The 27,879-nt window shown below is 38.7% G+C and overlaps 1 protein-coding gene across 7 annotated transcripts in view; it reads left to right on the top strand.

The window, feature by feature from the left end:
- Uggt1 (UDP-glucose glycoprotein glucosyltransferase 1) overlaps nucleotides 1-23,596 on the top strand; it is a 134,826-nt gene extending 111,230 nt beyond the window's left edge. For all 7 annotated transcript variants that reach the window (XM_087198852.1, XM_087198844.1, XM_087198859.1 and 4 more), the window contains 6 exons: nucleotides 42-224; nucleotides 1,164-1,324; nucleotides 2,591-2,705; nucleotides 15,422-15,538; nucleotides 16,317-16,482; nucleotides 19,045-23,596. In XM_087198852.1, the coding sequence (XP_087054978.1) occupies nucleotides 42-224; nucleotides 1,164-1,324; nucleotides 2,591-2,705; nucleotides 15,422-15,538; nucleotides 16,317-16,482; nucleotides 19,045-19,073 (771 nt within the window). In that variant the 3' untranslated portion in view covers nucleotides 19,074-23,596. The remainder of the gene's footprint in view (nucleotides 1-41; nucleotides 225-1,163; nucleotides 1,325-2,590; nucleotides 2,706-15,421; nucleotides 15,539-16,316; nucleotides 16,483-19,044) is intronic.
- Nucleotides 23,597-27,879: the final 4,283 nt, after the last annotated feature.

Raw genomic sequence — 27,879 nt, 5'->3', positions numbered from 1 at the left:
AATCAGAATGAACAATTGTTTCTTCCTGTGTCTAAACTTAGGAGTTTATACCTTACATGGCAAATGAATACAATTTCCATTATGAGCTTGTTCAATACAAATGGCCCCGGTGGCTTCATCAACAGACTGAAAAACAGCGCATCATCTGGGGCTACAAGATCCTCTTCCTGGATGTACTTTTTCCACTAGCTGTTGACAAATTCCTATTTGTGGATGCTGATCAGGTAAGCTCTTAAAGGCCATATTTCGTTAATATATCTTAAAGGCAGCAAACTTTCTAAGTGTTGTTTTTCCATTTATGGAAAAGTACCTGCTCATTTTACACTATTTAGAAAATATGGAAAGATATCACACCAATTAGATCACTTTTAAAATTTAATTTACATTTAGTATGCTTCCTTTTCATTTTTTTCTGTCCTTTAGGTTGTGATGACATTGTGTTTGCAGTCTTGTAGATTACTTACTTCATTAAATATAAAGACTAGAATTAGAAAATTAAGGTTTAGTAATATTTCCCGTCCTCTCCAATTATATGCCCAAAATATAGGTATTATTGGGTGATAGATGAATAGTGCAAGTGATTCTTGGCTTGGTAATCGGGAATGCTGCAGGTAGCTTCTAGTTGCCAGGATTTGATGTTGTTACAAGTAATGCATTTTGACTTTAGAGCCTTCAGACTCAAACATATATATGTACTTCTACCCTCAAGCCTCCTGTCTCACCCTCCCTGAGTGGAAGCAGTGTAATGTGTGTAGAAGTCACCTGGACAGAGCTTCACCCAACTCTTTGGAATCCCCTGCTTCAAGTGGCTTAACCTGAAGCATGCTTTCCTGATTCTCATCTGGCCTTATTACTCTTTTTTGAGGACTTACAGTGGCTGAGGCAGTGTTCCACATCTGTCCACATGTGAACTTGCCTCATCCTCCCAACAACTCTGAAATAGGTACTCTTGTCTCCATCTTGCAGATGAGGAAACTCAGGGTTAACCTAAGCAATTGAAGTTTGTTTTGTTTCTACTCCTGTTGAATACTTAGAATTCTGTGCCACGTGTTAGGTTAAGTGTTAGCGAGGGCTTTCGTGATGTATTTTGTATTTTAAGGAAATTATGTTAGAACTGTCAGCAGGATAAATTGAAAAATGACTTTTGATATTCCTTTTTCCAGATTGTACGGACAGATCTGAAAGAATTAAGGGATTTCAATTTGGATGGTGCCCCTTATGGTTATACCCCCTTCTGTGACAGCCGAAGGGAAATGGATGGCTACAGGTTCTGGAAATCAGGATACTGGGCCAGTCATTTAGCTGGGCGGAAGTACCACATCAGGTAAGTACTGGAAAAGGATTACTCCCAATGACTTGGGTTTTTTTTTTTAATTTTAATTTTGTGCATTTAAAATTATGAGTAGTTTATACTATGACTTAGAAATGAAAATTATAAAAAATAAACATGGCGCCAGGTGTGATGGCACATGGCTGTAATCCCAGCATTTAGGAGGCTGAGATAGGATGATCGCTGTGAGTTTGAGGCTGGCCTGGAGTATATAGTGAGATCAAGACCAGCCTGGACTACATAGCAAGACCCTGTCTCAAAAATAAATAAATATATAAAACAAAATCTGTCTTCTTTAAACAGATAATTTCCCCCACTTATTTACTTTATGTCCTTCCAGAGTTTCTTACATAAACAGCTAAGAATGTGTAATGAATGTTTTCTTTTTTATACAAAATATACCATCCTTTTTATACTCTTTTGTAACTTAATATTTTAATTCTAGATTTTATCAGTAGATATAGAGGAATCTTATTTCTTTTTCCAGCTGCATGTTATTCCAATGTATTATTTATTGTCTTTTTGCTCTGATACACTATTGCAAGGAATGATTATTAATGTATTATTTTGCATATTTTTCAGGCATGTTTGTAGGATAAATTCCTAGATGTAGATCTCTTAGGTTTAACAGTGTGTACTGCATTTTTAATGACTATTTCATTGTCTTTTCTGGGAGATGTATAATTTGGACGTTATGGAGGCTATCGTACTTGTAGGAAGTGACATATACAAAATAAATGATGAGATGTGATTTCAGCTTCATACTTTATGTCCTGGTCTAAAAGAACTTTTAACACTGTGAGGTTTTCACTCCTGTGATATTTAAAGACATTATCAGGGTTGTCTCTGACTAATAATTATTTGTTAATTACTATACCTTTATTACCAAAACTACTGCATTTGCTGGAAGTCTTTTGTCAGAGATTATTTCCTTGGAAGGCAATGAAATAAGAAACAGTGTCTGCAGTAATCTAGTAGTGACAGAATATGGATTTCACAGTAACTTTCATAGACATCTTTTTTTGGTACTGGGGATTGAACTCGGGTCTTTGCGCTTGCGAGGCAGGCACAGGAACCACAGCCTTCATAGACATCTTTGAAGTAGTACCTACTGACCTTTAACTTTACTGTAGGCTACAGCTCACAGTTTCAAAGAGAACCAGAATATTTGGCTAGTGGCCTAGTCCATTATTCAGCGGGGTTAGCTTTTCCTGCCATAAATCCATGGATGGTTGTAACAAATAGGTCTTCTCTGTTCAGTGCATTGTACATTGTGGATCTGAAGAAGTTTAGGAAAATAGCTGCTGGAGACAGACTCAGGGGACAGTACCAAGGTCTGAGTCAGGATCCCAACAGCCTTTCAAATCTGGATCAAGTAAGTGACCATTTTTTATGGTTAACAGTTTCCATGATGGTATACAATGTTGTTTCAGAAAATCAGTTCTCAGAACAGTGTCAATTTTGTTTCACAGAAAGGAGCGCGTGTATGAGAGATCATGAGGCATATCTGACTTCAAGTGGGCATATCAGTAGTGAAAAATGCCAGGGACCTGGCGTTGGTTAGGGGGAGAGATGGAAAGAGGTTGCTGTCTTCCTGAAGCATTACCTTATCTTTTTTTTTTTTATTCTGGAGATTGGATTCAGGACCTTGCACTTGCGAGACAGGCGCGGTGCCACGGAGCTAAGTCCCTGGCCTGCATTACCTCATCTTTTGATTTGGTACTCAACTTCATCTCATAAGTTTCTCTGCCTGCTAGAGTCAATTTGTTTTTCTGCTTTAAGAACTAAATACCTCAGGATTTACAGTCTACAATATGTCAGAAGCCATAGTTTATTTAAAGATAGCTCAATCACTGTTTATTAATGCCAAGCATTTATTTGGAGGTCAGATTGTAGTTTGTATAGATTCACATATATGTTAAGCATTTTGTTTTGCTTAAGTCTACCTTCAAATTTCTTTAAACCTTCATTGAAATGTATAGTATCCATAAAGAAGAATACACAAATCAAAAAACACAATTACATCCATATTCATTTACATCAAGGAATTACTATAAAACAAATGCCTATAAACCACAAGAACTAGAATTTTGGAAGCCATCCTTCGTCTTTAACAAAAGTATCTAGTATCCTGATTTTTATGGCAATCACTCCATTTGCTTTTCTTTATAGAGATTTGCTGTGTAAGCATATATGCTTAAATGCAACAGTCAAGTTTACCTATTTTTTTCTCTACTAATTCAGTGGAATCATAAAAGATGTACTCTTTGTAATCTTAACTTCTTTTGCTTAGCACTATGTTGTGTGATTCCTCCATGTTATTTATCTATTCTGCATTTGAGTTTCTCCTTTCTTCCTCCCTCCCTTCTTTCCTTCCTTCCAATGGGGCCTCGCTATCTTGCCCAGGCTGGTCTTGAACTCCTGGATTAAGTGATCCTCCAGGCCTATACTACCATGTGTGGCCTGTTTTACTTCTGTGATGATAGTACTGTAAACATTCTTGCACTTGTATACACACATTTAAATTGTGTATACAACCATAAATGGAACTACTGGCTCATCAGATGTAGTATCTTTACCTCATCTGATAATTCTAAACAAATTACTTTAAAAGTAATGTAATTTTATGCCCCCATCAGTAGCGTGAGGGTTCCTGTTTTGACGAATATTTATTAGTATATATGACCTCCAGGAAGATGGCGGAGCAGTAAACAGCAGTAAACCAGCCTCTCCAAGATTCAGAATTGAGACACTGGGATATAACAACTTGGGAAAGAAAAGAACAAGGGAAGTGAATCCCTGGGACCCAGGAAAGATCTGAAAGGAGAATTGGATATGATCTGGCTTTCCATTGTGACTTTCAGTTGGAGAGTTTAATCCATTTATGTTTAATGTAATTATTAATGAAGCAGGATTTATATCTGCCATTTCCTATTCTTTCTATATGCCTTGTATCTTTTTGTATTCTTTAATTCCTGCTTTTACTGACTTCCTTTGTATAGATATTTTTAGTGAATCATTTAATTTTCTTGTTTATTTTACTGTATATTTTTTAGTTATTTTGAGTTTATCCTGATGATTACATACCTTAATTTATGACAGTCTAGTTTGAAGTAGTCCCAGTTTAATTTCATAGTATATAAAACTTATCAGGGACAGGGATTTAGTTCAGTGGCGCCACACCTGCCTCACAATGGCAAGGTCCTGAATTCAATCCCCGGTACCACCAAAAAAAAAAAAAAATTATCTTCATTCCCCCTTCCCTTACACTATCATACACTTTTTACCTTTATATCTTATATATCCACCAAGACAGATTTACAATTACATTTTTTGGCAGTTGACCTTTTGTTTCAGGAGGAAAAATAGGCTTTTGAAGACAAAAAAATACCCTGATACTGTCTTTCATATTTACCTGCATACTCTTTGTTTCTTGTGTGGATTCCAGTTAGTGCCCAGTGCCCTTCCCTTTAAGCCTGAAGGACTCCTTTTAGTATTTCTGGCAGATTGATTCTTCCAGCTACAAAGTATCAGAGGATATATGAATTTCTCTTTCATTTTTGGTGAATAGTTTTGCTGGATATAGAATTTTTTTTAAGAGTAGGAAAAATTTATTGAGAGAAAGATAGCTTCTGTCTAAGAGAAACAGAAGGGGGTGGATATAGAATTTTTGTATGACAGATTTTCTTTCAGCATCTTGAATATCTTTTCCCATAATGTTTGGCCTCTATGGTTTCTGATGGGAAATTAGATGTAATTTTTCTTTTTTCTTTTTTTTTTTTTTTTTTTGAGAAAGGACTCACTATGTCATACAGGCTAATCTTGAACTTGGTTGTGTAGTCCAAGCTGGCCTCAAACTCACTGCAGTCTTCCTGCCTTAGCTTCTAGATGTAATCTCAGGGAAAGATCCCTTTACAGGAGAGGTGACATGGCTAGTGCTGGTTTCAAGATTCTTCTGGTAGTTTAAATATAATATGTTGAGGTATATTTTCAGTCTATCCTATTTGGAGCAAGTTGAGCTTCTTGGATGTATGCAATTATTTTTCATTCAATTTGGTAAGTTTTCATTATTTTTTCTAACATTCTTTCTATACCTTTCTCTTCTTCCCCTTACCTTCCTTCAGCCCCTCCCTCCTCCTGGGACTCCCATTATTTGTATGCTGGTATACTTGCTGGAGAATCACAGGTCTCTGAGGCTATTTTTATCTATTTTTCTTCATTCTTTTTATTTTCTGCAACTCAGGCTGATAATATCACTGGACCTGTATTCAAGCTTAGTGATTCTTCTTTCTGCCTCCTCAAATTTCTGATGAACCCTTTCAATGAATTTTTCATTGCAATTATTGTCTTTTTTAATTTCAATTATTATATTTTTCTATTTGGTTTCTTTTTATCATTTCTCCTTCTTTTCTGAGCATTACTTGATATGGTTTTGGCCATTTAAATATTATTTTATGAAGAGCTTGTCTGGTGTTTGGATGTTTTGTTTTTCTACTTGATATACAGGCTTTCGTTATACTGATAACATACTGACCATTTGGTAGTTATTTATGTTGCAGAAATTTTCACTGTGCCACTTTTGATGGTATCTTTTAGTATTTTCCTTTTAATGCTTTTGATCCTTACTCAGGTCATAAAGATGCTCTTCGTATGAGCTTTGTTAATTTGCCTTTTGCGTTCAGATCTATTTTCTGGTAGGCATTTGTTTCACGTGTGGGGCAAAATTGAATTCACCCTTTATTTTTGTATTTTAGTATGATTTTTAAAACAAAACACTCTACAGTGCCATCTGTGGCAGAAATAGTGTTGATATACTCAAAAGTCTGTTTCTGGGCCCTCTATTTTTTCCCATTGGTCTATCTTCATGACAGTACTACAATATTCTAAATTACTGTGGTTTTACCAAGTCTTGATACCCAGGAAATCAAGTCCTTTCTCCCCTTTCTTCAAAAACATCATATTCCTTTCCTTTATTTTTCCATATATATTTTAGAATCAGCTTGTTGGTTAAGGAAAAAAAAATCTTTGGCCAGGGTTTTATTTGGGCTTATCTTTCATTTCTTTTGAAAATAAAATTTTCTCCATATAGACCTTGTACACCTTTGGGAGGAGGATTAGGGTTTTGTTTTGGTTTGGTTTTTTGAGATAAGGTCTCATTGTGTAGTTCAGGCTGGCCCTGGACTCTCAGTGATCCTCTAGCCTCAGCCTCCAGAGTCCTGGGATTACAAGTGTGCACCACCATGCCAAGTTTTTTTATTTTTAATTTTTGTTTCTCTCTTAAAATTGCAATCAGTTTTGCTCATTATATTCAACTACCCCACTCATTAATTTGCTAACTCTAATAATTTATATATATTCCTGTATTTTCTACATTCATAATCATATCATTAGAACAGATAATGAGAGTTTTACCTTTCCTTTTCTTTTTTTTTTTTTTTCCTTTTTTGGTGCTGGAGATCGAACTTGGGTCCTTTGCTTGCAAGGCAGGCGGCAGAACCACTGAGCTAAATACCTGGTCCTACTCTTTCCTTTTCAGTTGTATTTAAAAATATTCATTTCTTTATTTGCTAGGTACCATATTATTGAATAAAAATGTTGACAATGGACATCCTTGATTCTAAGGGATGTTTATCAGAATTTCTCTACCAGATATGATGTTTGCTATAGACTTTTTGTAGATACTTCTCATTCATATTAAAGAAGTTCTTCATTCTTAGTTTGCTCCATTTCAGAAATATATTGTGTAAAAAAGTGTAGCATGTTAAGTATAACTCCCTGACTTATATCATTTACTTATAATTCATTTGCCTAAGATAGGCTTTCTTTCTTGAGTGTTGGGTAGAATTCAGTAGTGAATTTTGGAATTTTCCTTGTGTTTAAATTGTGAATCCAACCTCTTAAGACTGTCTACATTTCTTTTTTGTTTTGTTTTGTTTGGGTGTTTTTTGTTTGTTTGTTTGTTTGTTGGTACCAGGGATTGAACTCGGGACCTTGTGCTTGCAAGGCAGGCGGCGGAACCACTGAACTAAATTCCTGGCCCTTGTTTGGGTGATTTTGAGAGTTTCCCTGTGTGGTCCAGGCTACCTTGAGCTCACAACAGTCCCTCCTGACTCATCCTTCTGACTGCTGGGATTACAGGAATGTGACACCATGTCTGGCTATCTTTTACTTCTTTATCAATATTTTCATTGGGTTATATCTAACTTCTAACATGTCATTTCATTGTGATATCCTTTGATTATCTCTTTATTGAAATTATTTTATATACAATAATACACTGAGATCTTGATGTACTACCTAATTGCTTCTTTAACAAATATATCAAAAGCCAGTGTTTTCGTGACACTAGTTATCTTGTTAAAGTCTGTGGGATTGCTACTGATAACGTTTTTAAATTCTGACATTTTTTATTTTCCTTTTTTAAAAATTTTTTTATCTTTTTTCCTTTTTTATCCTCCTCTTGTTTTTTTCTCCATGATCAACTCACCAGGGGTTAATTAGCTCTTCCGAAGAACCAGTTTTTAATGTTGTCTTTTCTATTTGACTAATTCTGTTCTTTATTGTTTATTTCTGGTTTCTTTTACTTTGATTTTTTTTCTAATTTTTTGAGATGTTTACTTAATTTTTAGTCTTTTCTAATATATGCACTTGAAATTTCCAATTTTGTCTTTGGCTATATTCAACACATTTTATACTTAGCATTTTCCTTATTAAAAAAATATATATGATATTTTTGTTTGTTTTTTGAGACAGGTTCTCACTATACAGTTCAGGCTGGTCTTGAACTCACTATGGTGCCCAGTATTGCGATCCTCCTGCTTCAGGTTTTTGAGTGCTGGATTACAGGCAGGTTCCACCATGTCCAGCTCAGTATTTTTTTTTTTTTTTTTTTGGTACTGGAGATCGAACTCGGGACCTTGCACTTGCAAGGCAGGTGCCTGAACCACTGAGCTAAGTCGCCGATCCTAACTCTATATTTCTTGTTGCCCTTGTGATTTCTTATTTGACTCACTCATAAGTTATTTAGAAGTGATTCTAAATACATGGAAATTTTCAAGTTGCATTTTTTCTGTTACTCTTTTCTTTTTTTTTTTTTTTTGGTACTGGAGATCGAACTTGGGTCCTTGCGCTTGCACAGCAGGCGGCGAAACCACTGAGTTTTTCTCTTACTGTCTATCTGACGTGCTGTGTGGTCAGAGAACACACTGTTCTCAGAGTATTATCTCATGTGTTTGGAGTTTGGTGAGACTTGCTTTATTACCCAGCTGGGATCAATTTTGGTAAATATCTCATCTGTTGTTAATTCTACAAATACTAAGCATATATTTCTCTTTTTTTACTAGTATATGTTTATTACACATAATAACTACATTCATCATGAGAAATTGGTATATATAACACACCGAATTCTTTTTATGTCCCCTTCCCCACTCTACCGCCATCTTCCATCTGTTGATCTTCTTCCCATTTGCCAAAGATCCATCTCCTTATTTCCTGTTGTCTTTCATTTTGCTCTTTAAATTATTTATACTTTGGGTTTCTCATATAGAGAGATTGCGATATTTATGTGTCTGATTTATTTCACTTAACGTTATGGTCTTGAGGTGCCTTCGTTTTCCTCCAGATGACTCACATTATAGTAGTCTTTCTTTATGGCTCCATTGTATATAAATACCACGTTGGGTTTTTTTTCCAGTAAGTTTATTGGTACATTTTAGGTAATTACCACATTGTTGATGGACATGTAGAATGTTCCAAAATTTACCTATTATCAGTTGTGCTGCTATAAACATGGGTATGCATGTGTCACTGTAATATGATGACTTTATCTATTTCGAGAAGATATCCAGAAGGGGAATAGCTGGGTCAAATGGAATTTCTATTTTTAGTTTTTTGAAGAATCTCCATGCTGATTTCTATAGTGGTTATACTACTAGTTTACATTCCCTCCAATAGTGTAGATGAGTTTCCTTTTCACCACATCCTCACCAGTGCTCGTTATTATTTGATGTCTTTTTTTTTTTTCCTTTGGTACTGGGGATTGAACTCAGGACTTGCCGCTTGCCAGACATGTGCTGGTGCCACTGGGCTAAATCCCTGGCATTATTTGATGTCTTGATGGCCATTCTTTCTGGAGTAAGATGGAATCTCTTTTTTTTGTTGTTTTGGTTCCGGGGATTGAACTCAGGACCTTGTGCTCGTGAGGCAGCCAGCGGCACCACTGAGCTAAATCCCCAGCCCCATCTCCATGTTGTTTTAGTTTGATTTCTGTGATAGCCAAAGATATTGAACATTTTTTTATGTATTTATTGGCCATTTGTACTACTTCGAGAAGTGTCTATTCATTTCAAGTGCCCATTTATTGATTGGGTCTTTTATTTTGGGGTATCTAATTTTTTTTAGTGTTTTGTATATTCTAGATATTAGTCCTCTGAGGAGTAACTGGCAAATTTCTTTTTCCAGTTTATAGGTTGTCTCTTCACTCTATTGGTTGTTTACTTTGCTGTGCAGAAGCTTTTTAATTTGATATTATCTATTTGTTGATTATTGATGTTATTTCTTGTTCTTTGGGGTTTGGCTTAGAAAGTCTTTACCTATGCCTATTCTTCAACAGTTTTACTTATTCTATCTTCCAGCACTTTGTTTCTGTTTTAATATTTAGGCCTTGATCCCACTACATTGCTGAGTTTGTTAGTTTTAGTAGTCTTTTGGTGCAATGGGGGGGGGGTCTTCTATGGAGAAGATCGTGTCATCCGCAGATAAGTATAGTTTGACTTCTTTCCTATGTGTATCCCTTATATTACTTTCTTTTCCCTGATTGCTCTGGTTAAAGTTTCAAATGCTGTGTGCAACAGAAGTGATGATAGTGGACATTCTTGTGTTGTTCTGGACTTTAGAGGAAAAGCTTTCAGTTTTCATTTAATATGTTGGCAATAGGTTTGTTATGCATGGCTTTTATCAGATTCAGATAAGGTTCTTCTATACTTATTTTCTTCCATATTTTCATCATACATGAATGTTGCATTTTGTCAAAGGCTTTTTCTGCATCTATTTACAAGATTATGGGGGCCGGGTATTTAGCTCAGTGGTTCTGGTGCCTGTCTCGCAAGCACAGGGTCTTGAGTTTGATCCCCGGTACCAAAGAAATTTAAAAAAAAAAAGATTATGTAGTTTGTCCTTGCTCCTGTTTATATGATGAATTACATTTATCACTTTGTATACATTAAACCATCTTTGTATCCCTGAGATGAAATCTGTTTGGTCGTGATGTATGATCTTTTTGGTGATTTGATGCATTCTTTTTGCCAGTGTCTTGTTGAGGATTTTTGTATCTAGTTTTCTTTTTCAGTTGAGTCCTTGTCTGGTTTTACAGTCAAGGTAATGCTAGCTTCCAGAAATGAATTTGGCAGCACTCCTTTCCTTTCAGTTTCGTTAAAGAGTTGGAGAGTATTGGTGTTGTATCTTCCCTGAAGTTCTTGTGGAATTCAGCGCGGTGAATCCATCAGGTTCTGAGCTTCCTTAGTTGGTAGGTTTTTTATTACTGCCTCAGTTTCATTGCCTGTTTGTTATTGGACTGTTCAGGCTTTTTATATCCTTTTGATTCAGTTTTGGTAATTCAAATGTGTCTAGGAATCTATCCATTTCTTCTAGATTCTCCAATTTATTGGAGTACAGGTTTTAAAAATAGTTACTAATACAATAGTCTTCTGGATTTCAGCAGTATCTGTTGTGATATTGCTTTATTCATTTCGAATTGCATTGATGTGAGTCTTTTCTCCTTTTTATAAGCTTGGTTAAGGACTTGGCTATTCTGTTTATTCTTTTGAAGAGCTAGCTCTTTGATTTATGGATTTTTGTATTGATTTTTAGTCTCAATTTCATTAATTTCCACTCTGATCTTTATAATTTCCTCCCTAGTATTAGCTTTGGATTTGGATTGTTCTTGGTTTTCTAGGACCTTGTGGTACATCACTAGGTTATTTATTTGGGTTTGCTGTGCTTTTCTACACTTGATCTTAGACAAAAGGCTGAGAAGTGATGCTGCTGTGCTTTTCTGGTATGGGTATTCACAGCTGTAAACTTGCCTCTTAGGACTGCTTTTATTGGTTCTGCTATGTTGTGCTAACATTATTGTTTGATTCTAGGAATTAATTTCTTTCTTGATTTCTTCTTTGACTCACTGAGTATTCGGGAGTGTGTTATTTAATGCTGTCCAGGTGTTTGTAAATTTTCTGTGGTTTCTTTTGCCATTAATTTTTTTAATTCTTTTATTGGTACATTTAAGGTATACAGTTCATTTACATTTATCATTGGGTGTTTGTACCTATACATGATATATCTTGGTTCTTATTTTTTTCCCCATTACCTGTGCACCCTTCACCCCCTCCACCCTTCCCTATTTACATAGATTTCATTTCCATTTTTGTTTTCTTTACTCATAATTTTTCCTTTCCTTCTTTTCCTTTCCCCTTCCCATCCCTTCACTCCTTCGTCTTTGGACCTTTTTTCCTATTTCAAATTATCAATTATTCATTTTAATCATTTTAATCCTTGTTTACACTATCAGTTTCTCACACTACAGAAACTGTTCGGTATTTACACATGTGTCCTATTTATTTCACTTAAGAGTATGGCCTCAATATGCATCCATTTAGCTATAAATGACTCTAGGTTTTCATTCTTTATGGCTGAATAGTACTCCATTTTATTAAAAAACCACATTTTCTTTATCCAGTTTCCAGTTGATGGGCACTTGGGCTGCTGCCAAGCTTTAGCTATTACAAACTGTCCCACTATGAACATGGGTGCACATATATCACTGTGGTATGATTCTTTTAATTCTTTGGGGAAGATTACCCAGCAGGGAAATAGCTGGGTCATATGGGACCTCTAGTCCTAGTTCTTTGAAGTATCTCCATACAGACTTCAACAGTGGTTGCACCAGTCTGCACTCCCACCAACAATGGAGAAGGGTTCCTTTCTCCCCACAACCCTGCCAGAATTTGTTATTTGTTGATTTCTTGTTAGCAGCCATTCTTTGTCAGGTGAGGTGGAATCTCAGTGTTGTTTTCATCTGCATCTCAAATGACGAGCGATGTTGAACATTTTTTCATATATTTCTGTTTGCTGCTTTTACCTCTTTGTCTGAGAAATGTCTGTTCATTTCAGATGCCCATTTTTGAATTGGGTCTTTGAACTTGGAGGGTCTGATTTTTTTCAATTCTTTTTTTTCTTTCTTTCTTTCTTTCTTTCTTTCTTTCTTTTTGGTACTGGGGATCGAACTCAGGATCTTACACTTGTGTGGCAGGCGCTGGAACCACTGAGCTAAATCCCCAGCCCATCAATTCTTTATATATTCTAGATAGTAGTCCTTTGTCTGAGGTGCAGCTGCTAAAAATTTTTTCCCGTATTGTAGGTTGTCTGTTAGCTCTGTTGGTGGTTTCTTTTGCAGTGCAGAAGCTTTTCAATAAGATGAGGTCCCAGTTGTTGATTCTTTCTTCTAGTTCCTGTGCTGCTGAGGTTTTGTTCATAAAGTCTTTTCCTATGCCAATGTCTTCAAGAGTTCTACCTAACTTATTTTCCAGCAAGTTTAGTGTTTCTGTCTTAATATTTATATCTTTAATCCACTTCAATCTTAGTTTAGTGCATGGTGATAGGTATGGGTCTAGTTTTAATCTTTGGCAGGTTGAAATCCAGTTTTTCCAACACCATTTATTAAATAGGCTATCTTTCCTCCAATGGTGGTGGTTGGCTCCTTTGTCAAAGATGAGGTGACTGAGTATGTCTGGAGTTGTTTCTGCATCTTCTAATCTATTCCACTGATCCTCAGATCTGTTCCTTTGCCAGTACCATGCTGATTTTATCACAGTAGCTTTGTAGTATAGTTTCAAGTTGGGGATTGTGATACCCCCAGCCATGTCTCTGTTGCTTCGAATTGCTTTAGCTATTCTAGGTCTCTTATGGTTCCAAATGAATTTTTGGATTGTTTTCTCTAGTTCTGTGAAGTATATTGTTGGAATTTCAATTGGCATTGCACTGAATCTATATAGTAGTTTTGGAAGTATGGCCATTTTCACTATATTGGTTCTTCCTACCCAGGAGCAAGGTATGTCTTTCCACTTATATCCTCTTTGATCTCTTTTTTCAGAGTGCTGTAGTTTTCAGTGTAGAGGTCTTTTGGTTCCTTTGTTAGATTGATTCCTAGATATTTCATTTTTTTTGGATGCTATTGTAAAAGGAATTGTTTCCCTAATTTCTGTCTCAGTGAGTCTGTTATTTGTGTGCAAGAAGGCTATTGTTTTTTGAGTGTTGACGTTATATCCAGCTACTCTACTGAATCTGTCAATTAAGTCTAGAAGTCTTCTTTTTGCCATTAATTTTTAATTTCATTACACTGTGATCTGATAGTATACATGGGATAATTTCAGTTCTTTCATGTTTATTTAAACATGCTTTATGGGCTAGTATGTGTTCTATTGTGGAGAAAGTTCCATGTGCTGCTGAGAAGAATGTGTATTCTGTTATTGTTCGATAGAACACTGTAGATAGCTATTAAGTCCATTTGTTTGAAGGTATGGTTCAACTCTGTTATTTATTTCTCTGTTGATTTTTTTGTCCAGTAGAATATTGGGGTCTCCCACTGTGATTGTGCTGATGTTTATCTAATCTTTTTTATCCAGAAGTATTTGTTTTATGAAATTGGGTGCGCTGGGTTTGAGTGTATATATACTCACAATTGCTGTCTCTTCTTATTGAAGTGTTCCTTAACAAATACGTAGTGACCTTGTTTGCCTCTTCCGATCAGTTTTGAGTTGAAGTCCACTTTGTCTGAAAATAGGCTATTCCTACTTGCTTTCAGGCTCCCATTGCATGGAATATTGTTTTCAACTTTTTGATTTTTATTTGATAAATTTCTTTTTAGATTAAATTTATCTCTTGTATACATCATACTATTGGTTTTTATGATCCAATCTACCAAACTGTGCCTTTTAACTGGGGAGTTGAGGTCATTTACATTGAGAGTTATTACTGAAAGCTATTGACTTATTCCTGCCTTTGTGTTATTTTTCTCTTGCTGATTCCTTTATTTTTCCCCTTTGCTTAACTGATCTCCCTGTTTGATGTATTCATTCCAGTAGACTTTGGCATTGTTGGCTTTATTATCTCTGTCTAGGATGTCCTTGAGAATTTTTAGAGTGGTGATTTAGTGGTTATGAATTTTTAAGTGTTTTAACCCAGCCCCAGTTTTTTGGTACTGGGGATCGAACTCAGGACCTTGCACTTGCGAGGCAGGCGACGGCACCACTGAGCTAAATCCCCAGCCTAACCCAGCTAGTTTTAAGTTTTAATTTGTTGAAAGGGTTTGTATCATTATATTCAAGTTTGAAAGATCATTGATTGGATCCTTTTTACAAGTATCACAATTAGAAATTTCAGTGCATCGTATTCTATCAGTGTTTTTTGTTCCATGTAAGTCTAAGGACAATAGAACATTTTATTATGACAAACTCCAAAAATGTTGGCTTGTCTCTTTGGGAGTAAAGCTCAGTAGATAAGAAGGATTCAGCATCTTTTTTGAATAATTGTAAATTATAAGAACCACCTGTCTATATTTGGTTGATTTTGAAAAGTGAACAGAAATATTTTTCCTAGCATTTCCTTCACAGAGGGAATTGTAGGTATGGGCTATTTGTGAGTTTTATTTAAGCTGAAAGATTTTGGGGAGTTTTTTGTGGTTGTTTATTGTGAGATTTTTTTATTTGTTTGTTTGTTTTTTGTTGTGTTTTTTTTGGCACCGGGGATTGAACTTGGGACCTTGCGCTTGCAAGGCAGGCGCCAGAACCACTGAGCTAAATCCCCGGCCCCTATTGTGAGGTTTTAATAGCTATGGATTTTCTAAATTTTGAAGTTCTGAAAAATGCTATAAATAAACTCCTTAATTTTTCTAAAGCTTTTGGTTTTAGTACTAGGCATTTGTGATTGTCATATGATATACATAATAAGTAGCTAACCTGATGGCTTTCACTGTACATTTATTTAAACTTTCTCCAGAACTTTAAATTCTTGTGTTTTATTTTCTTTACCAATCAGGATCTGCCCAATAACATGATCCATCAGGTACCAATCAAGTCACTGCCTCAAGAATGGCTTTGGTGTGAAACGTGGTGTGACGACACCTCTAAGAAAAGGGCCAAGACCATCGATCTGGTGAGCTGTCCATGGTGCTCTCCTGCATCTTTTCCCAGGGTAATAGGTGCCTGAGCACTTACTGACACAAGAGCTTTATTTATTCTTCTGTTCAGTGGTGTAGTTTAGGGGCTATGAAGCATCATATGGAAACTTCAGTATGTTCTTCTGTGTCTGTTGCAGGAAACCAAGTCCCCTAGGATCTAATGTGATAGTTTTCACTGTTCACTTTCTGCCAAGTCTCTGATTATCTCCCAGCTCACTTCTCTGCCTTATAATTTTTCCAGTCTGCCTTTTTTTTTTCCTTGCCTCCGAATAGCTGCCTACAATGTCTTTGTAGAAGAAGTAAATACAGGCCACTGTGTTCTCTCTTGTATGGTGGCCCACCCTCACAGTGTAGGGTGTATTTCATTTCCTGCTTTTGCTTGGCCCAAACTCACTCTACAGAGCCTGTTTCTTTTCCTGCTTTTAATAAAACTTTGGTATCATTTGTTCTTGTCTTGACCAGTTCTTTGCTTAGGATAGAAAGAACCTAGAAATCACCTATAGAAGGGGACTCCAGCACCCCAGAACCTGGTAACAAAATTACCAGGCCCCGTAGTCTCATCAGTAAAAGAAGAAGAAGTAAATACAGCTTTATATATCTCACTACCATACTGCTTCTGATAATATATCACTTAATTCCTCAGTACTGTTCTTTTTTGACCAGTTTGGATGTGTGACCCAAGAAACACCTTTGAACTCTGTATAATGAAATCTTTTCAGCTCAGCTGATTGTGTTTTCATTGGGTTTTCACAGTGCAATAATCCAATGACCAAAGAGCCTAAGCTAGAGGCTGCTGTGCGAATTGTCCCAGAGTGGCAGGACTATGATCTAGAGATCAAACAGCTCCAGATCCGTTTTCAGAAGGAGAAGGAAATGGGAACATTATTTGAGAAGAAAATAAAAGAGCCAACCCAGGAAGGTAAGTGCACACCTTTGGCTTTGAGTGAATACTTCATGTTTCTGATTTCTGTTTGATGTTGAAAACAAGGGAATAATGAATAAGTGGACAAGAAGACCTTTCTTTAGTCCTTCCACTTTGACATCAGTCAGTCTTTCATGTTTTGTTTTGTTTTCCTGGTACCAGGGATCAAACTCAGGACCTTGGGCTTGCAAAGCAGGCACAGTGCCACTGAGCTACACCCCTGGCCCTCATGTTGTTTTTCCATTTGGCCTTCTAAATAGTTTGTTAATATAGTTTCTCTCTTTCTTTCTTTTGCAGGAAGAAAGGGTGCTTTAGTTGTAATCATTGTTATTTAAATTTATGAGTTTTGTGATATCTAAGCCACTATTTAGGGGAGTTCTGGTCATATTTCTTGGATTTTTTGCATTAAATCTGTCAAGGCACTGGTCAGTGAACAAAACTTACATCAAGACAAAGTACATATTGATTTGAAAAACATATTCTTTGAAACAGGCATATTGAGATATGAATGGAGTTTGTGTTTAATTTAGGGTAAGGATAGAAAGGATTTAAATCTTTCTACAATATTCTACAGTGTATACACCTTAAATGGTAGCCACTTGAAAAAAATCATTAGAATACAGAGTGACTTTAACAAAAACTATTAGTAATCTGGGCTCAGGATTTTAAGATTTACTGTGCTTTAATTCTAAAAGTGCAAATGCAGAACATGAGTCATTTCTAATTTGTATACAGCCTGAAGACTGCCATCCTCAAGGTAACACAGTCACTGTTATAGTAATTGATTCACATTCATTGGTGAAACCACAGACTTTCATAGATAAATCACAAAGAACTTGGGCCCACTGTTCAAATAAGAGGAAAACACAAATAATGTGTAAATTTGAGAAATAGTATCTGCTATGTAGACAAAAGTAGACACTGATGATGCCATTTGTTGGAGAGATGGTGATGAAACTGGTTGGGTGTATTTGCAGTCATTTTGTGAATCAGGGGAACCCTTGTTAAAAAGCAGCGTATCTGTCATTGGGAGTCTTTAAAATGCTTATGGCCTCAGTAATTCCTCTTGAGAATTGTCAAAAAAAATAACACAAAAAAATTATACATGAAGAATTTTTATTTTGCTTTTATAAACCAGAAGCACAAAAAAGAGCTTAAACAACTAAGAATGAGCTACACTGACACACAGATCTATAGAAAAATGTTTATATGTTAGTGTATATAAAAAGACGATTCCTGTCCTAGCATAGTGGCATACACCTGTAATACCAACCTTCTGGGAGCCTGAGGCAGGCGGATTGCAAGTTTGAGCCTAGCCTGGGGAATTAAATGACTTGGCAAGACTCTGTCTCAAAATAAATTAAAATTAAATGATAGTATAAAAAATTAGGCTGAGGAATGTAGTAGCTCAGTATGAAGGCACTGAGTTCAATCCTTAGTACCAAAAAAAAAAAAGGATTAACTGAAAATACATGCACGTTTACTGAAAGTTATACTGCATTTATGAAAACGATTTAGTTGGAATGAGTTTGCAGGTAGTTTCAATTTTTTTTTTTTTTAATTTGTAATAGTCTTTTCAATTTTTTTTTGGTACCAGGGATCGAACTCAGGACCTTGTGCTTTCCAGGCAGGCAGCGGAACCACTGAGCTAAATCCCCAGCCCACAAATTTTTATTTTTATTAGTACAAACTGAGCATGTAGCTCAGTGGCGCCCCACACCTGCCTGGAAAGTACAAGGTCCTGAGTTCGATTCCTAGTACCAAAAAAAAGATTTTTATTAGTACATGTTTGCGGTACATATTGATTACATTCATTATGGGGAGTTGGTACTTGTACATAACACATCATTCTTTTTTTGAGGGGGGGTACCAGGGATCGAACTCGGGTCCTTGTACTTTCAAGTCAGGTGGCGGAACCACTGAGCTGAATCCTGGTCCACATCATTCTTTTTATATCCCCTTGCCTCCCTCTCCCTTCCCTCTGTCTCTTGGAGTTTCATTATTTTGTGTGTGTGTGTTTTTGTTTTATTTTGTTTTGTTTTTCTAAAGTTTCATATTTATTAAGGGTGGGGAAAAAATAAGAGTAGGCAAAAAACTGGGCTCTGAAGCGCAAGTTTGGGCCAATTAAAAGTAGGAAAAAAATAAAAATATACCCTACAGTGTAGAGTGGGCTGCTGTGAAGAGACACAATCGCCTTGGGGTTTCATTGTTTTTTAAAATGTCCTCTATTTTGTTTTTGCTTTTAAAATTTAATACAAAAACCACCAAACCAAAGCTTCTAAAATTTAAAAAGAAAAGCTGGGCATGGTGGCGCACACCTGTAATCCCAGTACTCAGGAGTCTGAGGCAGGAGGATTGCTGTGAGTTCGGGGCCAGCCTAGGCTACATAGTGAGTTCAAGGCCAGTCTGAATTACATAGCAAGATCCTGTCTCAAAAAAAACCAAAAAAATAAAATAAAATTTTAAAAGGGAGTCAAAATGAAAGTAGGGGTAAAATACCCACTCCATATTTTTATAACTTGAGGATAATCTATTTTCCATTATTCTCCTTTCCTACAGCATCTCAGACACGACGTGAAGAATTATGATCTGTGGAGGAAGATAGGAAGTGGCAACATTGAAAAACAGTTTTTATACTAAATGCTAGTTTTTTCTGTTCTGTCTATACAACTGCTGATAAACTCACTGGGCAGGTGTGCCAGCCCTTTTGATGCTGAGCATTTGATTTTGACTTCTGCACACCAATGGGCACTGGATCTTCGGGGTCAGGGCTCTATTGGATTTGTACCTCAGAGGAAGAAAAGTGGCTGATCTTTTGGGACTCTGTAAAGAGCAGTCTTCTCACCAGAGGAAGAAATGGCAGCGGCGGCAGCAGGAAGATGAATCTTTTGGAGCCCACATCCAAGAGCACACACATGCTGCACTATCCTAGGAAGGAGGCCAATAGAGCTGCCATGTTCTTCCTTACCTCAGTTTACCTGCAGCTCAGGCTGCACCTCAGATGCCCACCCAGTGTGGTTCAGGCTGGCAGAAGCTTTGTCCAAGGCCCACAAACCTGGAAATTTATACCAACACTTCCCCTGTGCCCCTCCCCCCATCTCTTCCAAAGTGCTAGGTCCATTGTTCAATCAAAACCAAATCAGCAATTGTGTATCTTCAGGGTTGGCTCAGTACAGTGGGTAAGCAAATTAATTTTGGGACAGATGGGAATGGTTGATTGGGGTAAAGGTAGAGAAAATAGGCATAGGAGGGCTCAGGGGTGTTGGGGGAGGAAGATTAGAATTTGCTGGTTCTCTTTTATAAACCATCATTACCATTGTGGCTAATATGAAATGAAACCCTTATTCCCCACCCAGTCCCAGTGAACTTTCTTAGGTAATTGTTTTGTAAACAGTTTTTGTATTTGTGAAAGTCTTTGCTTTTTCTTTCCATTTTCTTTTTTTTTAAAGTCTGTCAACCATTTCCTGACTGGACATAGCCGTCCCAAGCCCCTAGTGACCTAGTGATCCATCTCAGGGGACTTGGGCTCCCTCCAGACAGTCACCTCATCTTTTTCTCTTTCCTACATAGCATTTTCTTAGACTCAGAGGCAGTTGGCTTGGATTTTTCTCAACAAAGTGGTACCAGGTCTAAGACCAGGAAGGATTCTGACTATGAACTCATGCTTTTTTGTATAGTGTCCTGTGTTCCTTTTGTTTTAGCTCTGTGATTGCCTTTGGCTTGCAGAAATTAGTAGAGTTCACAGCAGTTCTGTTGTGCTGTAGTTGCACCACGAAGCACTGTCAGCCCCTTAGCTGTTTCTTTGTGTCTTTCCTTCACTGCCCAGCATTGCCCCTGGAGGAGGAGGCGTGGCTGAGGATGGGCAAAGGTCCTCAGTGTGTTGTTGGTTCAGCAGCATGAACACTGCACCTGCCTTCCAGTTCACATGGACTTGTTGTTCCTATTTTGCCCACTTTTTAAAAATAAGGATGGCAGAGAGCTTGGTGAAAGTGCTTACTAGCATAGTGAGGCCTTAGGTTTTATCCCCTTCCCCACATAAAAACAGAAAAATAGGAACAGGTGCAAGTGGATAGCTAAGTCTTTACTCCCTTCTAAGCCATTGATGTGCACTTTTCTTTTTAAACCACAGTGTTACTCCAAATATCAATAATTTATCTTTTCCATTTTCAGATGCAAAAGGTAGCTTAGGAGCCTCACAGTCTCAAGAAGTTTTTGTTGTTGTTTTGTGTTGGTTTGGTTTTGGTTCTTGGTCCTTGAGGCAGGATCTTCCTATGTAGCCCAGGCTGAAAAGCTGACCTGGAGCTCATGAGCCTCCCAAGTGCTGGGATTACAAGTATGTGCCATCATGTCTAGCTCTGAAGGACCTTTTGACTTTGCTTTCATAATTTCATAAGAAGTTGAGGAAGGGAGAAAGGCTGTGGCATAGTTTCTCCCTGCCCAGCCCTAATCTGGGTCAAGCAGTTAAAGGGATAAGATTGTGACATCAAGAAACTTTTGTTCAGGCTTCATCTTCACATTTAATTAAGCTTTCAGAGAGGCTGCAGCTGCTGTCCAGAATTGTAGGCAGAAAAGTACCTTTTCCCCAGGGCGCTGTCTGGGAGGCTGAGCAGGAAATACTCAAGTCAGTGGGATATGCTTTTGTTTTGTTTTGTTTTGTTTTTTGGTACCAGGGATCAGACCAGTGGAACCACTGAGCTAAATCCCTGGCCAGTGGGATATGCTTTTAAATGCTGATTCCACTAGCCAGCTTTCACCCTGCCTTTTAACAACTCTCATGAATATTCTACATAAAAGGTACAGCGTTTTTAAAATACATACATTCTCTGTAGGGTGTGTTTCCTGGTGTCACTGATGGTCTGTATCTGTTACCGCCGTGACATAAGCCTTATCAGTAGTTGACTGAATGATACAAGCTTAATTCTGAGGAAGTCTAGGCCCCTCCTTCTGCCAATCTCTTTCTTTCCTTATGTAGCATAATCCCCTTTCCACATTAACCAGTGCCCGGGGAATGGTGGTACCACTGTAATGTAGTCCTGGTTGCTCTATCTGTCCTGTCTGCTCTGAGAACATATACTGTGCCTTGGAATAGTTTGTTTTCTCCAGAAGCAGAAACTGATAGCTCTGAAAGTTCAAGCTTCTGGAAACTGTCACAGTGCATTGTTCGTAGCCTTTGTGAATAATGGATTTATATTTCTCATCATGCCATAGTGGAAATTTCCCTTTCTGAATCAGCAGAGTGATATGAAATAATGTGATGTGTCAGAATGACATGCAGTAATGGGAACCTGTTTTTTTGTTCTGTGAGCAGTGTGTTTGAGATCAGAACCTGTCACAGCCTGCTTCTGGGGGTGTGCCATGGTCAGGGTCTCTGGCCACCTGGGTTTGGTTAAAGTGTACTGAGTACTTAGCACATTGAGAGCAATGACATGTGGATTTTCAGTAAGACTGGTGAGGCTGAGAGTCTGTCAAAAATTGCATTTCAGATTGAGCATTCAGGTGTTGCATATACTAAGTGCACAGGCTTCACAGTGGCCCGTGTATTTTGAGCTCAACTCTTGAGATAGCATAGATGACATATTGAATATATTAAGACAATTTCTGTAAAGGGAGCTTAATTTCCTCTGCTGTTTACACATCTTTATGTTCTGAACCTTAAGGCTCTGCCTGAACAACTTTTATGAAGGGCTGAGAGCTAGAGAGGGGAGTACAATTTTTAGAAGAGACTAGCCCAGGTGAGAGGAAGGAAGGAAATCTCTAAGCTCCCTTTAGCTGGGAAGTGTACTTTACTGACACCATATTGTCTTATGCAGGTTGGACACCACTCACACAGCAGAGAATGGCTCCTCTCCTCCCCACTTTCCCCAATGAGTACATGTAGGTCCATGAAAGCAGTCTTTTTCTAAACTTGCTGTTCTGAATTTGGCTTAAATGAATAAAAGAAATAATTCAACTCAAGAGTTACAAGGGAATTCTGGTCCATTTTTCCTGGATAGAATTTCACTGAAAGGGAAGTGTATTGGTAAAGACACTTGATGGAAACTTTGTCTCGGTAACAAAAGTGAAGGGTGAATTAAAAAATGGAGAATATATCATGTGCAAAGTTATTTAAGTATGTATACCATTGTTTAATTTTAATAATTAACTTTTTAAGTACCTGATTTTACGGGGTCATTTTCTGGCAGTAATCAGAATCAAATATAGCTTGTCATAGGCTTAGTTTGGTAGGGTAACTATTTATTTAAAGTCTTGTTTTCTCTGCCTTAATGTAGTGAAGAAAGGATCTAAATTAGGACTTTGTTCATTACCTGATTGAATTTATGATTAGCTCAGGTCATTGCTGAGATTTCAGAGTATCTAGTGGATGTACACTTCTCATTATTTGTTTTATTTCTCCATATAATACAGAAACTGCTTCTGTACTCCATGCGCAATGAGTCAGTGAATGGAGCAGAGGCTCCCACTCCCTCACGGTGTCACTGAGTGCTGACAGTTTACAAAAACAAACCACAAAATCGACTTCAAGCAACTGCACGCCCCCTAGAAGTAATCTGTAAAGTTTAAAGTCCATGGTAATGATTTTTGCAAACAAGAGGCCCCCTTCTGAGCATTCCCAGTTCCCTAGCAACACAGAGGCAGCTGTGGCAGGGCAAGTGGGACATAGCATGGGGTACAGATCCAAGGCCTTCCTCCCACTTGTGTTTCGGCATTGCCTTACTTATTACTATTGAGAGTTGCAGAGGAACTGTAACAGCAACAAAAAGCAAAATACACTTAACCAAATGTTGACGATTTGGAACAAAAAGTTATCAAGTACTGTACCATATTTTCCAAATAGTTAACACAGAAATAAGGTAAACAAGGGAAAACTGAGACAAAGGTTAGGATTTTTAAAGAAATAATGTTTTAACAATCTTTATAAGTATCAACCTTACTGTAATTCTGTCCCATTAAATTCAACATGTGTTCAGGTGCTGCCCCATGCTCAGGAACAGCTTTGGGGTTTAAGTCTGTAGGGTCTCTGCATCCAAAGGGAACTGAGAAAGAATTTCTTGATACTGTAATGAAAATAAGGTCTGCTCAACACAATAAACTTTTTCCTCTCTTCTTTAAATCTGTCTGGTCAGTCATTTTTGTGTTGTTGGTGTTGTTTCGTTTTGTTTGTTTGGGGGTTTTTTGAGACAGGGTCTCACTCTATAATTCAAGCTGGCCTTGAACTTACTATGTAGCCCAAGATGGCCTTGAACACACAGCAACCCTCCTGGCCTCAGCCTCCCAAGTGCTGGGATTACAGGTTGTGTGCCACCATGCTCAGTTTTCATTCAGCTTTTATGTCTAGGAAGAGCAAATTGAAGTCGAAAATCCTAACAAGAGTGGAAGGTGTTACCTGAAGTTGGAGCTTGACCTTGGAGCTAGGCTCTGATGGCAGTCAGTTTTGAGTTCTTTTTTTTGGTACCGGGGATCAAACTCGGGTCCTTGCACTTGCAAGGCAGGCGGCGAAACCACTGAGCTAAATCCCTGCCCCAAGTTCTGAGTTCTGATGGCAGTCAGGCTAGCATGCAGCCCCCCACCAGGCCCCCAGTCTCTGGAACCTGCCCTTTGCAGACAGTCCCCAGCCAACAGTCGAAGTGGGAGAGGGAGCCTCGAGGCAAGGTGGCACTCTGAGAGACTCGGGCTTTTCCTTGTCTCTGAGTTTCTGGACAGCTACCAGGGCCTGTTCAAGATGGCACCCCCAAAAGTGAAAGGTAGGGTAGGGTTCTTGCTGTTAAGTCAACCTGATGTGATCAGTGCACCCTGAGGTGGAGGTTGCTGCGACAGCACCCCAGAGGACACTTGAGGAGGGGTTTGGTGGGCCAGAAAGGCCGCTGCAAGGAAACACGCTTCAGGTGAAGCCTATGGAGTCGGGGGAGACCATGGAGTGAACCTCACTGGACCTGCTGGCCAGTTGTGACCAGGAGAGTTGGGAGGGACTGGGTTCAACCTGGGAACACAAAGTCTCTGAGCATTTGAGCTAGGTGCTGACAGACACAACATGAGGGTTTTCTCATAAAAGTGTACCATGTACACAAAAGTACAGACACACTGGTGGATTGTCACAAAGTGAAAGCATTTGTGTAACCTTCAGCAAGATAAAAGGAAGTTGAACTTCATTCAACTAACAATTAAAAGCCGGGCATGGGATGCACACCTGCAACATAGCCTGAGACAGGAGGATCAGCACAAGTTCGCAGCCAGCCTGGGCTACATACCGTGTTTCTGGAAATGAGACCCCAAGTGGAATGACCTAGCAACCCAGTTAGTCAATACTATGGTGATGGCCAGTGCCATGCAGACACTGCATGAAATACTCTCTTGCTCAGTGGCCACTAATGGCAGGTAAGGCAAGGATAGGCTATTTTTTTTATCTCCAGTTAGGTCTTATTTTCAGGGAATCATGGTGACTTAAGAGCCAATTTTTTTTTTTTTTTTTTTTTTTTTTTTTGGTACCAGGGATCAAACTCGGGTCCTTTCGCTTGCAAGGCAGGTGGCGGAACCACTGAGCTAAATCCCCAGCCCAGTCAGAGCCAATCTGAACTGTGTAGGAAGCCTATCTCCAAATAAATTTTTTAAAGATTTAGTTGATTATAATTTCTCTTCTAGTAAGGGCACAGCAGTTTATATCAGATTAATCTACTGTTGATAATTACAAACACGGTTGAAATTCACTGGAACTGACCAGAGACAAGGAGAGAGGGCTCAGCCATCAAAAGAAGAGAAACATGGCACCGCACCTGCCTCACAAATGCAAGGTCCAAAACCTTGTTTGATCACCGGTACCAAAAAAAAAAAGAGAAACATCCTCACTTTAGTGATTGTTCCTCTTGTGGTTCCCAGGGAATAAAACGGGTAGCAGCTGATAGGTCTCCCACTACCTCAGCCCCTATTCTGTATAGTAGCTGCCCTCTTCCTAACGTGCCTTGCCCCCTCCCCTGTGTAACGTCATGCCAAGATGGTTGCTCCCACCAAAGAACCCTTCTTCCCAGCATGCCCCTGTTCCCACCTAGAGAGTAACCTAATACTCGCTCACCTCCTACTACTAGTGATATCCCCGGTCCTCCATTCCCTAGTCACTACCTCACTCAACCCTGCCTCAGCCCCTACAAACCCCAACCCAGTCTCTATAAAAGACTCCTCCTGCCCCAGCCATATTGTTTTTGTCTCTCCTTTGTTCAGAGACAGCTCAGCAGATCTGTTCCCCTATTAAGGCTTGTTCTGGCCTGGTCTGGTCTTGGTCTTCGGCCTTTTACCTGACAGCAGCCTTACGAAGCTGAGGGCCAGGTCAGGCCCACCTGAGTACCTGGAAGGTGAAGGAGGAAAATCTCAGAAAGGAAGCCACAGATTTACATACTCCCCTCAAATTCTCAGCTACTCCTCACTGCACAAAGAAGGCAGGATTACAAGAGGCCCCAAAAGATGAAACACTGAGCAGTTTCAGCAGATGCTAGGTGCATGGAAGGAAAAATTTGGGATTTTACGTTCCAGCAAATTGAGGTAGTAAATACTTCAGGCTTTTCACTGAACACCCAGTGCTTTAAGATTAGAACGAATAATAGCACAATTGGGCCTATGGACCCACTCCCCTCCACCCACCTGAACCTGGGAAACCCCAGGGCCATCCCTCTGACCTTTGTCCTAAGGCCTACTACCTACCAGGATGCAGAGATTAAAAAACAAAGACCCCTCAGTCTGCCCTAAAAATTTCAAAATCCCATACCAGGACACATGCATGCCAGATCCTCCTTTATTCCTTATAGTAACCTTCCTTCACTTGGAGCTCACTGATGATCATGCATATGGACTGCATCACATGCATCCAATTATAACTGAATTTTGGGAAACGACATGCGCAGTAGACACAGCTGACATGACTCAGAACCTGTCAATCATCTTGTCAGTCATGCTCTGGAAGACCCAATGGGAGGCTTCCTAGACCTGGTGCAACATTTAAAATTCTTAAAGCCAACACCTTCAGAGCTCATGCCATTTTCCTTTCTGCAGGCAGGAGCCTTCTTACTAAAGGTGCTGTCGCCTGATTAAACTTTGGTGTTGTTTCCTTACTGTTGTGTGCTGTGTCCAATTCTTTGTAATCCCGGCATTGAGAGGCTGAGCCAGGAGAATATTGGGAGTTCAAGGCCAGCCTGAACTGCAAAACGAGACCCTGTCTCAAAAAAAGTAAAAATAAAAACAAAGAGGGGCCAGGGATTTAGCTCAGTGGTTCTGCTGCCTGCCTGACAAGTGCAAGGTCCCGAGTTTGATCCCCAGTACCAAAAAAATTAAAAAATTAAAAATAAACAAACAAAAATAAAACTAACACAATTGGTTTGGGAACCTTAAAACGGAGTGGGAGGCTGTCTTTAATCAGCTCTCAGTCACGCTGCACCCTCAACTGGGCTGCACCCCCCAGGAGGGTGGACCAGGTTCAGCGCAGACTCCTGAAGGTTGGTGGGTGCACTGATCTGTGCAGTGGGCCCCTCTCCGAACTCTCCAGACACTGAGACCACACCTGATCCCTTTCTTACACAAGGCTTCGCTTCTGCCAGCTCCAGTCAGAATTCTGAACAGGTGAGGTCATTTCCAACCTCCTTCCTGTTTAAAGCTATAAACACAGCCACCATTTTGTAAAACCTGGGAGCACATTTCCAAGACTGTTTTCCTAGATTACAACTCTAGCCCCCAGATGAATGTGATTTTCTTTGTTCTTTTTTTTTTCCTTTTTTTGAGACAGGGTCTCACTATCTAGCCCAGGCTGGCCCCGAACTTGCTGCAATCTTCCTGCCTCAGCCTCCTAACTGCTGAGATTACAGACATGCACCACCAGGCCCAGCTTCTTTGTTCTTGATTACACTGATTTTATTCTCAGTCAACATAAGGAAGGTATGTTTTGATTTTTTTTTTTTTCAGATGGTCTTGCTAGGTAGTTCAGGCTGGCCTCGAACCCACTATGTAGCCCAGGCTGGCCTCAAACTCAAGGTGATACTCCTGCTTCAGTCTCCCAAATGCTGGGATTACAGGTGTGCGCCACCACTCCCAGCTGTGTTTTGATTTTTAAGACTGCCAAACTGGTTCCCAAAATAATTTTTACCATTTTTCACATCCACCAGAAGATCTAAGATTTCAGTCTCGCTCTCACTGGGATTTTAATCTACATTTCCCTAATATGAATGATCTGAATATTTTTCATGTGCTTATTTACCATCTGTGAGGTGTTTGTTCAAATATTTTGTCATTTTTTTTCTTTTAAATTCTTTTATTGGTGAGCCGGGGATTTAGCTCAGTGGTTTCACTGCCTGCTGCGAAAGCACAAGGACCCAAGTTCAATCCCCGGTACAAAAAAAAAAAAAAAGAACAAAAAAAACC

The sequence above is a fragment of the Heterocephalus glaber genome, unplaced genomic scaffold (assembly GCF_053883595.1).
Source record: "Heterocephalus glaber isolate CG9 unplaced genomic scaffold, H.glaber_assembly_v1.0 deba00000347, whole genome shotgun sequence".
Lineage (NCBI taxonomy): Eukaryota > Metazoa > Chordata > Mammalia > Rodentia > Bathyergidae > Heterocephalus > Heterocephalus glaber.
This window is presented reverse-complemented; position numbering and strand designations above follow the sequence as displayed.